General features: G+C 36.2%; 1 protein-coding gene across 1 annotated transcript in view; it reads right to left on the bottom strand.

The window, feature by feature from the left end:
• The window catches only part of LOC137401457 (ankyrin repeat domain-containing protein 50-like), a 70744-nt gene that overhangs the window by 38150 nt on the left and 17073 nt on the right, over nucleotides 1-15521 (bottom strand). The window contains exons 4-8 of the mRNA XM_068087809.1: nucleotides 12292-12404; nucleotides 8722-8843; nucleotides 5477-5680; nucleotides 4134-4358; nucleotides 3546-3691 (exon numbers count right to left, since the gene is read on the bottom strand). Coding sequence (XP_067943910.1) covers nucleotides 3546-3691; nucleotides 4134-4358; nucleotides 5477-5680; nucleotides 8722-8843; nucleotides 12292-12404 — 810 coding nt within the window. The remainder of the gene's footprint in view (nucleotides 1-3545; nucleotides 3692-4133; nucleotides 4359-5476; nucleotides 5681-8721; nucleotides 8844-12291; nucleotides 12405-15521) is intronic.

Raw genomic sequence — 15521 nt, 5'->3', positions numbered from 1 at the left:
AAGTTGAGGTTTACCTCTATGGCTTAGAATAAAGTGATTTTCTAAAGCGATAACAACAGTTTTGGTAGCGGTTGGGCAAAAAACTGTCCGAGTTAACAGAGTTGAGGTCGAGTTATCTAAAGCAATTTATCATTACGTGGGAACGGACCAAAGAAACCGTTCGAGTTAACCATGTGTTCGAGCTATCCGAGGGCGAGTTATCCATGTTTGACTGTAGATACAGTATATATATATATATATATTATGTATATATATATATATATATCTATATATATATATAAATTATTTAAAAGCAATACTTATCTTTTTTTCTCAGCTACTCTAGTAGCTGAGAAAAAAAGATAAGTATTGCTTTTAAATAATTTATTAGTATATAGCTGCTCCAATATATTGTTGAGCACTCTAATTTTAGTAATACTAGCTCATAATTCTTAGGAATTTATAGTTTATATATATATATATACAGTGAAACATGGATAACTCAAACTTCACGGGACCGAGCGAAAGTGTTTGAGTTATCAGAGCGTTCAAGTTATCAGAGCACAGTCACAAGTGAATGTATTTATCAGTAGATACATATATAAACTACATGTATATATAAAACTAAAGTATAGGTTGTTTGTTGTAAGTTAAAGGGCATCTGATGTAGAGTTTTAAAGTATTTATCAGAAAGTATAGATATTTTATACACTTGAGATTTGTGTGTTGTTTTAGGTGATGTGACTGCCAGAACTTTTTCAGATTAAAATTGGCAAAACCTAATCGCGGTTAAAACACTCAGAAGACATTTTTTCTTCTGAGTGTTTTACTCGAGATCAATTTTGCCAATTTTAATCTTAAAACGTCTTGTCAGTCACATCACCTAAAACTGCAAACAAATCTCAGCCCAATAGAAAAATATCTATTCTTTCTGATAATTTTTAAAACTGGACATAAGTAAACATTTATGACCAATGCAAAAAAGCATGCTTTACATCTGATCAGTTGTTTCATTTAAAAAACTTATCGAGTGTAGTCTGTGACAAGGTATTTTTTTGACAAAGATCAACTGTGTGACTTATTGTAGAAATAGATTTTAAACAGTTATTATAGTCCTTAAAAACTTGTTAGTCTTTTCTAACAAAATTGGCCCATCGATAGGTACGCCTTCACTACGCACTTGTCTAAACCAAGTCAATAATACACCATCCAAATCATCGTGCGACGTTGAACGATCTCTTAGCCTTGATGAATTTTGGTCACATAACAATCTTATTCTTTCTTTTTGTTTAATCCATGTTGACACTGTACTTTTTGGAAGATTTTCTCTTTTTGATAATGCTGATAGCTTTTGTCCTGCTTCGATTTCCTCGAGTACTTTAAGTTTGTCAGAAGGTTTCCACGCTTTTCTTTGCTTGCATGATGCCATCGTAAAGCGGATGTCTGTTGTAGCGGACGCCAGGCCACGAGCCTATTTGTGACATTTTATCTTCATGTATCCGCATATAATCAATGTTACAATATGTATTTTGCATGCTGTGTCTATCTTTATTAAATTTTTATCGCTAATACCTTCTAACATTTATAGCTTGGCCGTAACTAAGCGAACGTCTTAGCGACCCTATTAATCATTTTTATACAATTTCTTTTTCGGTTCCATTATACGGTACGGGGGAAATTATATGTACACTATACGCATATAAAAAGCGCTTTCGTTAAGAAAGCAGAGTAGTCTCAGCTCCGCGACTAGTGGCAACTCCTTCGAAATAAATTGAACGGCAAAAAACTGTTCGAATTAACGGTGCCGAGGTCGAGTTATATAAAGCCATTTATCATTGCGTGGGAACGGACCAAGTAAATCCATTCGAGTTAACCATGTGTTCGATATATCCGAGGGCGAGTTATCCATGTTTCACTGTATATATATATACTGTCACTATATACATATATAGCGACTACATATATATGTACTAGCTGTGCTACCAGGCATTGCCCGGGTATTAAAATCAGCTTATAAACAAGTGTTGTTGCCTGCCACTTGCTATTTGCCTAGCACATTGCCAATGGATAATTTGAGTAAGCTTACTAATAAGAGCTACGGCTTCTATGGAGCTACGCTATGACTTCACGTCATGATCAAAAGCGCTAGCCTATTTGCTTCTATACAGCGACATCTATTGCCTAGCTAATCAATCAAGCTTTGTGGTTCAGTTAGTAAGGCAGTTGATCGGCGAACAGGAGGTACTGAGATCAAACCTTCCGCTTTACAAATCCTTTATCCCAAGATTTTAAGAGCTATAGCTGGACACGTGTATGCACATACACACAAACTGAGATATACTAGCTGTGCTAATCGGCGTTGTTGGGGTTAATGAAACAGTCTCTAGTCAGAAATTTGATTCGTTTTTAACATATAACAACATTTGCCATTCTAACTTTCGAACTACCTATCACGAAAAAGTATTTTGTGCAATTGAAAAATTAAGAGAGAAAATAAAAACAACTTTAAAGGTTTGCAAACTTTGTCAAACAACTTTTAAACTCCATATCATGAGGAAAATGTTTCGTGCAGGTCAAATAAATTAAAAAAAATAAAACGGCTATAAAAAGGTTTAGATGTAAATGTGAAATAATTAGCAATTAACAGCTAAATGAAGTCGGTTTTGCTATGATTACAATAAAAGATGATTCCGTAATAATACAATTAATACAAACTGTGAAAACAAAATAAAAATCCTGACTATGTAGAATTAATAATAACAATTCTTGCATGGAAGCGTTTTGTGTATAAGAAAGGTTACTGTTCCACCAGAAGCTATCCATCAAAACTTTGAATACGACGACACGGAGAGAATATAATTGTCCATGCGAGAGGAATTGGCCTTGATACAGATATAGTTATCAAACCTTACGAAAAAAATTTCTTAACAGGAGCATCGTAACAAGTGGCCGCATCGGTAAAATAATCAGCGTGCCCTATAGCTATAGCCGGAATGACAGATCCAAAGACACACATACTTTGAGAAGTATACATAGATAGTCGCTATCCGAGTTATGACGTAGATCTACATGTATATACCTTTGGTACGCTGAGAAAGTAATATATATATATATATATATATATATATATATATATATTACTTATAACATATATATTTACAAGTCATAAGAAGCAGAGTGTTCGCGGATGTGACGACATCCGTTAAACACATGTCATTGTATGTAACTCATGCTCGGCCTTGTCCATCAATTACATCTTAGATTTTTTGCTCCTATGTTAGCACTGTAGTAAACTAGTATCTAATGATCACCTTTATGATCAATATTAGTTTATAGCTACTGCACAAACAACAGCAACTATGAAATTCCAAGATCGTTCACCAACTAATGACAGCTGAGATAAGTTTTTAAACAGTTTTACAACCACAAAAACTCGCTTAAGACGATCATTATTATTATACGTACTCATTTATTAAAATTTTGTTAAAACATTTCATTATTAAATTGATAAATTTTAAACGTTTTATTGACTGATAAACTTGCAGCGAATTAAAACTAACGCTCACCTGACATTGCAAAAGAATGACCTAGAACAAAACTTGACATCTTGTAGCCAAAGAGTGAACGAGGCGTGGCAGAATGAGATTGTCTCCCCTTCAACAGAAAGAAGTATCGGAGAGAGCCTCTTCACGCACCTCCTAAAGTCATCCACCTGCACACAAAAAACAAGTCGTATAAATCACAGTAAATGGACAGAAGAGTGAAAGAAAAGCAAAAATAGATCTACAAACAAAAGGCGTGTGAATCATGGAGGCTGGAGATCAAATGAAATCACAGCTTACTAAACCTAAATTTGTAATACACCAATATTCTCAAAAACGGCGATGATGAGAATAAAAGAATAATGATGAAAGAGAAACAATAAGCATTAATCATTGGACTAACAAATCACCTTGACCTAGCATAGACAAATAGCTGACGATTGTTACAACCGCAGCATTGCTACATAAAATTCAGTGTTTAAACAGCAACTCTTTTAGTTAGCCACTTTAAATTGTAAAACACTTTAATATAAAGATGTATCGACTACTATCTTCAAGGAGCCTCCCAATGAAAAATCACATAGAGAAGACAACTCATGGCACATAATTTACCTTTATCTGTGCGTTTCTTGTAAGAATAGCGTTGTAGATGAGGTCAAAGGTCAGAGGAAGCCTGGCAGCGAGGAGTATGCTGAAGAGAGGTCTGACCATTAGCTGGTATTCCTTGGCATCTGCATTGAGGCGTTGACATATCCATAGATATAAGCCGCCTAGAGTGGCGGGTATCTCTTCTACATGTCGTAAGAGTACAGCGCCCTGAGACACCATATCCAGTATCTGCAAAACACAGCAAGAGTGGGAGCTGATCAACAACTGGACAAGAAACCATTACACGGTAAACCCAGAGGCATTTGCCCATAGGTTCCATGCAATGATGGTCTACACGTGTCCAACTCTAAAACACCAGAGGTTCTGACTGCACAAAAAAAGAAAATTCCTCAACAGCGACAAGATGAAGGAATATTCTAGACAAGCCACAGCCCTCACAGAAATTACAATAATTTTGTGAAACTACTAGGAAGTAAGCTTAGTCAATGAGAAGATACAGTTACATACAAATGTAAGTGTGTCGTTTGATTCGTCAAATTTACTTCCATGTTGTAACCTTCTCCATCACCTTGGGCTAAAAAGGTGTTAATATTACAAATATGTCATATTTTATAGTTGACTCCTTCACAACAGAAATTTTTCCTTGTTCTGATGGAATCAATTCATGCCAAAAATTCTTCGCTGATGTACACTCTGTATTTTTGCTGTAAACGCCAAAGTTTTTGACATAGAGCTTCAATCTAAAAAGTTTTTTGGAATCAGCAGAAAACTCCCCATAGGAATAATGCATTTGACAAACAAAAGCCATTTTTAATTCTTTGTAGTTCAGTGAACCCGGTGGCAAAAGAACAATGCCATCATTTTCGCAGTTTGACCAAAACACAGACACCCTTAAATATAGTGATCAGAAACATCTGAGGCCCAACGTTGAAGAATTTCACTAGCAGAAATTTCACTATACATCTATGTCGCTGTTTACAATCTATCTTTTCATTTGTCTTAAACTAAAAATATAAAATTTAGAAACCGCAATATTACGCTCTCCGTAACAAAAGAGTTAAGATATCCGTTTTGTAAAAATGAGTAGATCGAAAAGATATTTCACATTCATACCTATTCAGCAATAAACACGAGTACTAATGAATTATCAGACATGTGCCCAAAGCATTACGAACAGCAATATAAGAAATATTTGAAAATATATCATGACAAAACATAAATAAAACTCTTGTTTTCATTAACCAAAGTTAGTTATAATATTAAAAGCAATCAATAATAATCAATCATCAATAACAACAGAACATGTTTAGTTTCAAGAAACAGGCACTAGTTATCATATAACTCACCAATTCTATGTAAAGAATACAGCCATTGCATTTAACGTGTAGCTTGTCTAACACCTCAGCCATATCCTTATCAAGGTGCTGTTTGAGGGACGCGTCAGCATCCAGCCTATGAAGGATGTATTGCTGGATATCTTGTACTACATGAGACCTACCAACGTCATCTATGGCCAGCTTTCTGAAACCTGTGAACAGCCTGCTGATTCGCTACAAAGAGGATCTGCTACTCAGAAGACAGGAAATAAAACACAAGAAAACGTTCAAAATACAGTTAGTAAAAGTGTTCGCAATATAAAATTCAACCCAATTAATTTTTTGATACCAGCTATTGCAACGATAGCAACTATTGACGTCATTTCCTATGTATCCTTTTTTTGAACGTTTTAACCAAGTTTTGTCGATTTTAATTTTGAAACACCATGGCAGTCAAATCACCTCAAAAATAATCGTAACTGATAGAAAAATACCGATACTATCTGATCAGTACTGACAGTATATAAGTCAGAGAGTGCGTACGTACAACTTGGCATCGCATTGATATCAGTTATTGTATTTCTGTCTCATGGTCTAATTTGCTTTGAACGGCTAACTTGCTTTGTCTCTTTGACCTCGAGAAAAAAGTGTGAAGTAGTAGTTATATGCCATAGTTTATTATAGCTGTAGAATTCATCAACACGATTTATGAATAGCCTACCGCTACTTACGAAAGACACTACATAAAAAATTTCCAAGTTACAAAATATTTATTCGTAAAAATATTGTTTCGACTTACAAAAGATGTTCTAAATATAAAAGGCCTTTAGTTTTAAGACCCGTTTGTTTTGTTTGTTTATAAAACAAAACAAAAATGAAAATGGAAAAGCAAAAAGAAAGAAATTTCAATTTTACTTTTGTCATCATTTTTGTCATCATTTACTTTTGTGTCATTTTGAATGAACTGTTTGCGTTTTGAATTTAATGTGTGTGTTTATTTTCGTATATAACATTTTCTTTCGGTTGTCAACCGTTTGACCAGCATTGACATGTGATAATAAAGTTCATATCTATCTGTCTATATGTCTATCCATCTATCTATGCTTGCGCTTATAAGAAAATCCATAATCTATGTATTGTGAAGGTATACATCTGTGTATGTTATAATCATAAGGAGATGAATAATTTAGCATGTTCTTTTAAAAGCAATAAAAAAAATAAGGCAAAACTAGTTTGGAACAAAAGGCATTAAGAAATCTTTAGTTATGAATCATCGAAGACTTCAGGCACAACAGTCATGTTAAATATATAATATGTCAGCGAGCAGTTTCGTAATTGACATTCTGACTCAGACCTACTTGTAGCTTCTTCTTTCCTAAACGGTAATAGAAATGGCATCCTTATGTAACCTTGTTCCGTTTCAGCTTCATCTAACCACCTAATTCACTAATTCAACTCTTCTTTTACTCACTCCCCTTAGCAATGGAGAGAAAAAGAAGAGTTGTCTCCCCCTCCCATCTTCATCCTTTCGCTCAATAATCTTTCTCCTCCCTTCCTCTCTCTTTTCCCCTCTCTATTTCCTCACCATTCTCTCTCCTCTCCCTCCCTCTCTCCCACACGTCTATCTTTCTCACGCATATCTTTCACTCTCGCTCTCTTCTCTCTCTCACTCCTGTTTCTTATCTGTCACTCCAATCCCTTTCCTCCCCACCCTCCCTCTCTCTATCTCTCTCTCTCTCTCTTTTCTCCTCATTCTCCTCCATCTGCTTTCCTCTCCCTCCCCATCTTTTTCTTTGTCCCTTCATTCACACCAGATACCAACACACCAGCATTTTAGGAGGAACTCAATGTTGATTAAACTAGACCTATGGTCATAATGTTCTATTTATGAGGGTCACCTAGCAACTCCAATAAAGCAGTCAGGGCTCATTACACTTGAACCAGTTGCAGACGAGGATTAAAAAGTGATACACCAAAAGATAATAAATAGCAAAAAAGTGCTGAGCATAATTTTGTTGTCCTTTGAATTTTCTTTCCTGTCCCTATTTCGGGCACGCTGAGTGAGGTCAATATGACAGACACATATTTTGGTCTCGATGATGAAGTGTCACGAATTGTTTACAAACTGAACAAAGTGGTATTTTTCATCTCCAAAACATAGTTGTAACATAATATAGTGACTGAAGTCTGTATATCAAGCCAGCTCCTATACATTACTTTTCAGTCTTTCAAAACGCCCAAGATGGAAGCCAGTGACAAGGCCATACATGAGATGAGATGAATAAAACGAATAAAAAATGCATTTATAAAATGAAGGCAAATATGAAGGGATGCATCATGACAGCTATATCAAAACAAAGATCATTATAGACATTTTTTAACTAATGAAGTATAATAACGCCTAGCATAAGATCATGTTAAATAACGCTCAAAAATCAAAGTGAAAAGTAGCAACGAAAAGTTTGTCATTTACTTTTTTTCCCATCCTAGTAATAATTTACATAAGTTTAGCATTGAAATGAATGCCAAGGCGGCGAATCTGCTCCACTACCTAGAGATCCGCGCTAGACAGCTTTACGCTTGGAAATATGAACTCCTTAGTAACACTAGTACCCTGGCAGTCCAGTGCGCCGATAAAGATTGCCAGGCGTGTTAATAAAGCACTGAGAATAACTATGCGCACAAATATTCTGCAATGCTAGAAGCCGGACAATTAGCGCAGGTGTTAAAATGTCGGGCTGCTAAGCTGAATGTCACAAGTTCAAACCCCGCATGAAGCAATGTTTTATCTCAGCTTCCAACCCTGACTTCAGACAGATGGACAGACACGGCTCTTATTATAGTAAAGATTTTCATTAACGTCTTTTCTAGATTAGGCTACCCAGTCAAAACTGTTCCAAAAGGAGCATTCGAGAATATTTCCAATTACCAAAATAAAGTAAGTCAAAGAAACTGTTTTTATTACATTGAAGGCTGAAAGTGTAAAGACAAAATGGCTATCGCCAGTAAATAATAAAAAAAACCAACAAATTTTTTTCCGCAAAAATGTTTCAAGATTATTAGCCGGTTACATAAGGCAAAAACTTAAGAATTCACAAATCGCCTTGTCGAGACATTTTAGCATACGCAAATACAACCCATGACTTTTTCTAAGAAAACCAAGACATTCTCCAAGCGGCCATTACTAGCAGATTATAAACTAATGAATCCCATGGCTGAGCACAAATTAAACATGGCAATGCGCACCAAGGTCAGTCACGTGCTATTCTGCCTACCTTAGCTTTGCTAGAGCACGTGCAAACAAGTGCTAGCCAGGGAGGGAAGCGCCGATGATACCTTGATAGAATCTGGGGAACAGACTGCGAGTGTAGACCATTCACTCCTGAGCTGTGTTCACCTGTAGACATAAGCATAGCATGCATTGCTCTGAGACTTTCTATTTACTAAATACGAAACATTCACGGAGTGACATGAAATGGAAGTGAGCAACATGAGCATATCGCTGTCCATCTAGTTGAACTTTTTATTGCTGAGTCTGTCAGTTTGGCCAGTTTCGCAATCTACATTTACAAATCTCAAAGTTTGTAGTCGTCATCATCATCATCATTCGGTGTCTGTCCAGTTAGGGCGATTAGTATCCAGCAATGAAAAATCCGTATCGCAGAAGATTCGATCTCAGAACCACCCGTTCACAAGGTGACAAACTAACCTATCTAGCTACACGAGATGCAATGGGCGATATGAGTCATTATCTGGACCAAAATACGCATATCGACTCTGCGTTACGCTCAGCATCACTAAAGCTTGCTCTCACGTCTCTTATTAATAAGTTTAGCAATACAGATACCGTACTTTTCGGACTATAAACCGCACCCCTATATAAGCCGCATCTGCTTTATTTTCCCAAAAATGATAATAAAACAATACATAGGCCGCACCTTCGTATAGGCTGCAGAACTCAGGACGGTGCTTATTAACGCGGCAGCAACTTTGCTGTTTAAAACGAAACAGTGCCTAACGGCACTGTTTCGTATTAACCAACGCTTTTCAACCGTTAGACATTGTTTCGTATTTTCTTTCACCGCTAGAGGCGCACTAACCGGAGATTCTGGTTAATGCGCCCTAGCGATGAAAGAAAAAGCTACAGAATAGCTGCACCCTTATATAAGCCGCATGGCTCAAGTTGTCAGAAAAAAGTAGCAGCTAATAGTCCGAAAAGTATGGTAGTTGCTTACTCAAATTAGCCAGTGACAACTACATTACCTGCCACTGTTTATAAGCTGTTTGTAATACTCGTGCAATGCCGGACATTCAGCTAGTTGTTCATATATGACAAAAATAAATTTTGGTTGTATATACATTACTTTATTCGCAATAATTTCACTTTAAACAGATGTTTTTTTTTAAATTATGTCGTATTAGAATTATAACACGCGACAAAAATGAAAAAGAGCAACAGTTAACCAGTCAAATCAAATAAATGGTTTGACGAATAGTGTTTAATATACCTTTCTATGTTAAGAGAATGGACATTGGATGAAAGATTGTTAAAACAGCAGGCAATGTTTTTAAAATAATTGCTAAAGGTGGTACGCAATTAGTTTATATCACATAGGTTAAAATGAGTTGAAAATCTGTAATTGTCTTGTAAAAACTGAGAGCGCAAATCATGTACGATTTCTACCTTCACTTAAAGATGGACTTACAAAAATATTGTCAGAAAGTATCGAAATTTTTTATAATTTGCGATTATTTTTTATATTTGAAGTGCTCTGACTGCCAGGATGCTTCAAGATTAAAATCGACAAAACTTAATCTGGTTAAAACGCTCAGAAGAAAACTGTGCCTAAATGAAGTCACTTGTTGCGCTGCTGCAAGTCTCTCGTCATTGATATCTATTGCGTTCAAGTTGCAGAGCTATGGGTTACTTTTCTGTCAGTCTCTCGGCTGAAACGCAACTATAGACGTCATAATCGCACTTTTGCTTGATCCAAGTGTTTTAACCACGATTAAGTTTTATTCGTTTTAATTTTGAAACATCCTAGCAGTCAGATCACCACAAACATCAAAACAATCACAAATGATAGAAAACCACCGATACTTTCTAATCAAATCTACTGAAATTTTGTGCAAGTTCATCGTTAAATCAATTACAATAGTCCCTCAATTGTTACAGTTAATCAGGACTGGCACTCCTCATGATAAGTTAAAATCAGCAGAATAAAAACTAACAAAGTCACTTTTTATTACCGGTAAGCATTTTCATCCTTTTCTGAACTTGATTAGATAATTTTGAAAGTCGAGGGTGTTTAAAAGGCATGATGAAAAGTGTTACAAACACTTTGTACTTACATTTTACAAAATGTAACAAGAAAAACAGCGAACAGCGACAACTGCTATCATAATCACGCTCGTGGAGGTGCCACACTGGGCCACAGTATAAGATTTACACATTTTAGTTTCTATTTATTTTTCATTCATTTAAATGAATAATTGTTATCTTATTTATTAATATTTATTTAATTTTAATTTTTAACCTACATCATTAATTTTATTAATGAATTAATAATATTAATGAATTATTTTTATTAATTTATTTTAAATAATTTTAAAAATTATAAATATGAAATTAAATAAGAGAACTCTAAACTCTAAGAGTTGAGTATATTAAAACTAGACGATTTTTCAGAATAAAATTTCTTGTGGCAGCTACAATGTTATTTCACACTTGCAGCCTAACGAGCACTGAACAACGCTGTAGCTGCAGCAAGAAATTTTAGCTATAAAACTGTCTAGTAATACAAATTTATATACTATATCATAAAATATAAAGAACACAAGTTTAACTGTAAAACAATCACTAACAATTTGTTTCAAACAGATTCAGGTCTTCTCTCATCTGGTGATAACTTCATGAGATAATTGTGTCAATATTTATGCAAGCCCACCTTAGCTAGAATAACTAACCATTTCAACTGTACGATAAAAAAACTAAACTCGTAGTTTTGAATCAGTGGTGTTTCTGAACAGATAAACCATTTTCAGAATTTCCATAGGCCAGTCTATCTGCCATTACCAACTGCTATCTAAACCCCTTACACAGCCGTAGCAGACAGCCGCAGCGTGTCAACTGCATGTTTTACGAATACATGTATATGAAGCCCTGGCTTAACCTTTTGAACCCTTACGGCTGGTTTTCCAGCATTGCGTAGGGTGTGTCAAAAACTCCAACGGCTGGAATACCGTCATTCACATGGCTTTGTTTACAAAGCCATTTCTAAATAACAGCATTAACCAATCAAATTAATTTTGCACAGGATGTTAAACCAGAAATTTCACCTCGGTTTATAACAGTTTTCAAATATCTTTATCCACTTCCTTCATTAAAATAACAAATTTTATTGGAACAATATCGCTAAAAAATCGATATGGCTCATTCGTCAGTAGGTCATAAATGATTGTGATGCAAATAAAGAATTTTATTATACTAATTATAATTCTCCAGAATATTTTAAGTCATGAAATTATGACGAACATGTGCTCAATAAATATGATACTACTTTAAATTCTTTGACGAGTTCTGTTAAAATCGCATGAACTTTTATAGTTTTAGCCTGAATAATGGTAAGGTACTGTTTTTTTCTGTTTGATGACATTTCCTGTGGGTTGCCCGACTTTTGTACTAGTGTTTTACCAAATATCATTGTATTATGAGCACATGTAGATATATTTAAGAAAGGTATAAAAACTTTGGATCGTTGGACAGGTTGCCCAGGGTTACTGACACACATCGACAAAAACGGCCAGGGTTTAAACGGTTATGGTTGCACCTGGGGCAGACTTACACTCATCCAGACCATCAACCAGGATATAGAGCACCTGCCGAGGTTCTATAGGCAGGTCATTCAGTGGTAACACAATCTGTGTGAGCATAAACTGGTCTGGATCCTTGGACGCACTACAAACAGAGGATAGAAAAGTTGGGGTTTCTGTCTAACTGCCAACTTCCTATATTATACAATAAATATAATGAATACAATATAATGAAGTTCCCTTTAAAATACATGCAAGGACAAAAATTAATATTTCGGAAACCAAAATATTAGCATCGATGCTGGGCCAGTTGTGTTTTGATTGTTGCTTTCTTTGAAACCATTTCATGTTCTTCTGGCTGTTTAATATCTTTTACGGTGTCTGCTGACCTCAACTCTTCCACACTGCTGAACTAGTCGATATTAGCGTCTAAAGCAGTGCTAGCAGAGACTCCATTATTTTTGCAGTTTTGGGCATAAGTAGGAAAAATGTATGACCTCTTACGCTGAATGCCTCAATGAAACAGTTTTTTAGAATAATTGTTCAACACAAGCGTTCCGGTAAGTTCAATGAACAGCGATAAAATATGATTTCGTGTTGTCATATGATTTGATTTTGCTAATTAGACATTTTGCAGAGTTGTTTTGAAGGTTTGCTAATGCCTGCCTCTAGTTGTCTGTCAAGGAAAATTGACCCCTGTGCGAGGGGTTGTCTCATTTCGCACAGGAGCAATTGTTTGGATGCCCTTCATAACACCACCAATGGTCGTCGCGTGTCTATAACCGACGCCCTACTGATTACAAGTCGGCATCTTAACCGCTGAACCGCCGCTCGGCTTTAGAAATGAAGGACATGAATTTCTGCAACAATAAATCTTTGCTGATTCTTCCACTATACATTTCTTATACTATGCACTAGTAAACTGGCAGTCCCGTACACTGTGAGAGATTGTCATGTCTAACAAGTATGTGCATAACTATTCCGAAGTGTAGTAACGTGGTCGCGTGGTGTAGATGGCAGCGTGCCCGACTGGTAAGCCGAATGTCTGAGTTCAAACCCACTGCGATGCAATCTTTTTTCAAACGTGACTTTGGAGCTATACTACACACTATGGACCTGTGGCACCAGTCTGTAACATTATTCAATTAAATGTTCCCTATTAGTGCTGAATTCTTTCCCAGACAATTTCCAGCATTTAACGGTCAGCTCACGCATAATCACCATAAATCCAAGTAAAATCTCATAAAAACTGGAAGACATTTTAACGAGCATTTTATCCCACACCCTCGCATATAAGCCAAGGAATGCTTTAATACGATGATGATACAATACCGTCACTTGTGGGCGAACCATCAAGAAGGCCAATGCACAACTGTTCATTGGCATCACTCCTAGGGAGTAGGTTACGAATACGAGTAGAAAATACGCTAATGAGATGTGATACTTAGGCAGCATCTATAACAAACTGCAGTAAGCATGTCTATCCTTATAAACACGTAGATGATTTCCTACTTAGCCATTTCCTCTAGTTTACTGACCCATTACTGCGAACAATGAACAATTTCATATCAGATTCCCACCCAAAAATCCTCTGAACCAACAAAATGTGTTGCAAAGATTGTTCAGCAAAATCCATACTATTTCACATTACGCTCACCGCAAATGCGTTTAGGTGCTTGACTTTGATTGGTTTAAAGCGTGATAAGAGCTATCAATTCAGCAGCAAAAACGTTTTTGCGAATGAAATTTTGTAAGAATGCTGACGAAAGCTAAACAATATAAATAAACCATTTTTTTCATTTATCTACTCCCAGTAGAAGCATACAATATTGTCGTTCAGTTATACTCAAGGCTGCCTAAATACATGTCACTGTTTTTACTGGATAACTGCCACCAAATGGCCTCTCATGTTGATCAAACACTAAATACGTAGTCCCAAGGTCTCATAGTAGTTCCCAGTTTGGAGTTGCTTCAACTTGATGCTTAGACTGATACTGCATTTCATTAGACCAGTGGTTCTCAAATCTGTTTGATAAAACCCTGGGGTTCTATTAAACAACCAAATGTAATGACTACGTCAGATAAATAAACTGATTCCGATCTATGGCGGTTTTGTGATGCCTGCGATTGACTGTTCATTTTTGGGCTTTTAAGAGCTTGTAATCACATTTCCACATATTTTGTACCTAAAACCCAGCAGAGTAAGACATGGTGAATCTTTTGATATCAAATAATTGTAATGTGAATTTTGTTGCAAGTCAGCCTTTAAGAACCGCATATGAAACTTGTGGGGTTCAGTATGCCCAACAAGGTTGAGAACCACATTACTAGACAAAAGAAACTCAGTGGAATAGTTTTAGCTCAACCAATCACAGCAACAGACTAAATGCTCCAAGATCTGTTATAGTACAACACCTTCTGATGGACTAGGCAATTTACACCAGCAAATATACTGAAGCCAAGGCCTCGTTTGGAATCTGTGAGAGTCACTGCACATAACTATAACTATCTTTTGCGTGTAACAGACAATTTACTAAGTTTAAAAATCGGGCATAAACTTATATACTGGCAGGAAACCAGTACTGTAGTGGCATCTTGAAAACGCACCTTGAAAAATTCCCAGAAGAGTGCTTACACACACAAACTGTGTCCAATGTGCGGGTGATACGAATTTGGAATTGTGCACACGTGGAGTTACCATGCGATAAGCGTTTCAAGAGACATTCGGATTAACGCGGGGCTCTTTGTTAGAAAATAGGAAAATCTACACCAGAGGTCACATTGAACTGCTTAAATCGAAATAGGAACGACCAAAGTGTGGAAAATGTTTAAAACGGAATTGCTCACACGACATTTTCTTGCGCAAGTGTCCATCTTTCGCAAGCACAAAACATTTGGTAAAAATTTGCGACTAACAAAAGTTGCTTGACCTGAAGGTTTCAGCTGTTTCCATCTAGCAGACGACACGAACTCACAGATGAATCGTGTCATAGACGTGTAGTGATAGAGAATCCTAGCACACGACAGCTAATCATCAAATACATAACATCCTAATGCCTTGTGACATAATGGATACACCCGAGGGAATCAGCGTTTCCATTTCTGTTATAATAGCCAACAGACTGACTTCATATGCATTACGCATAAACCGATATGAACGATAATGGTTAATAACCAAAGGTCTAGCACCTTAGGACAAAATATCGGCATCTACTTCAGAAAGGTTTATCTTCGGAATAAAACAAATGCGTGGGGAATTGAA

This window comes from Watersipora subatra, chromosome 8 (assembly GCF_963576615.1).
Source record: "Watersipora subatra chromosome 8, tzWatSuba1.1, whole genome shotgun sequence".
NCBI classification, from domain to species: Eukaryota; Metazoa; Bryozoa; class Gymnolaemata; order Cheilostomatida; family Watersiporidae; genus Watersipora; species Watersipora subatra.
Note: the sequence above shows the minus strand (reverse complement) of the source record. Positions and strands in the feature narration are given on the sequence as shown.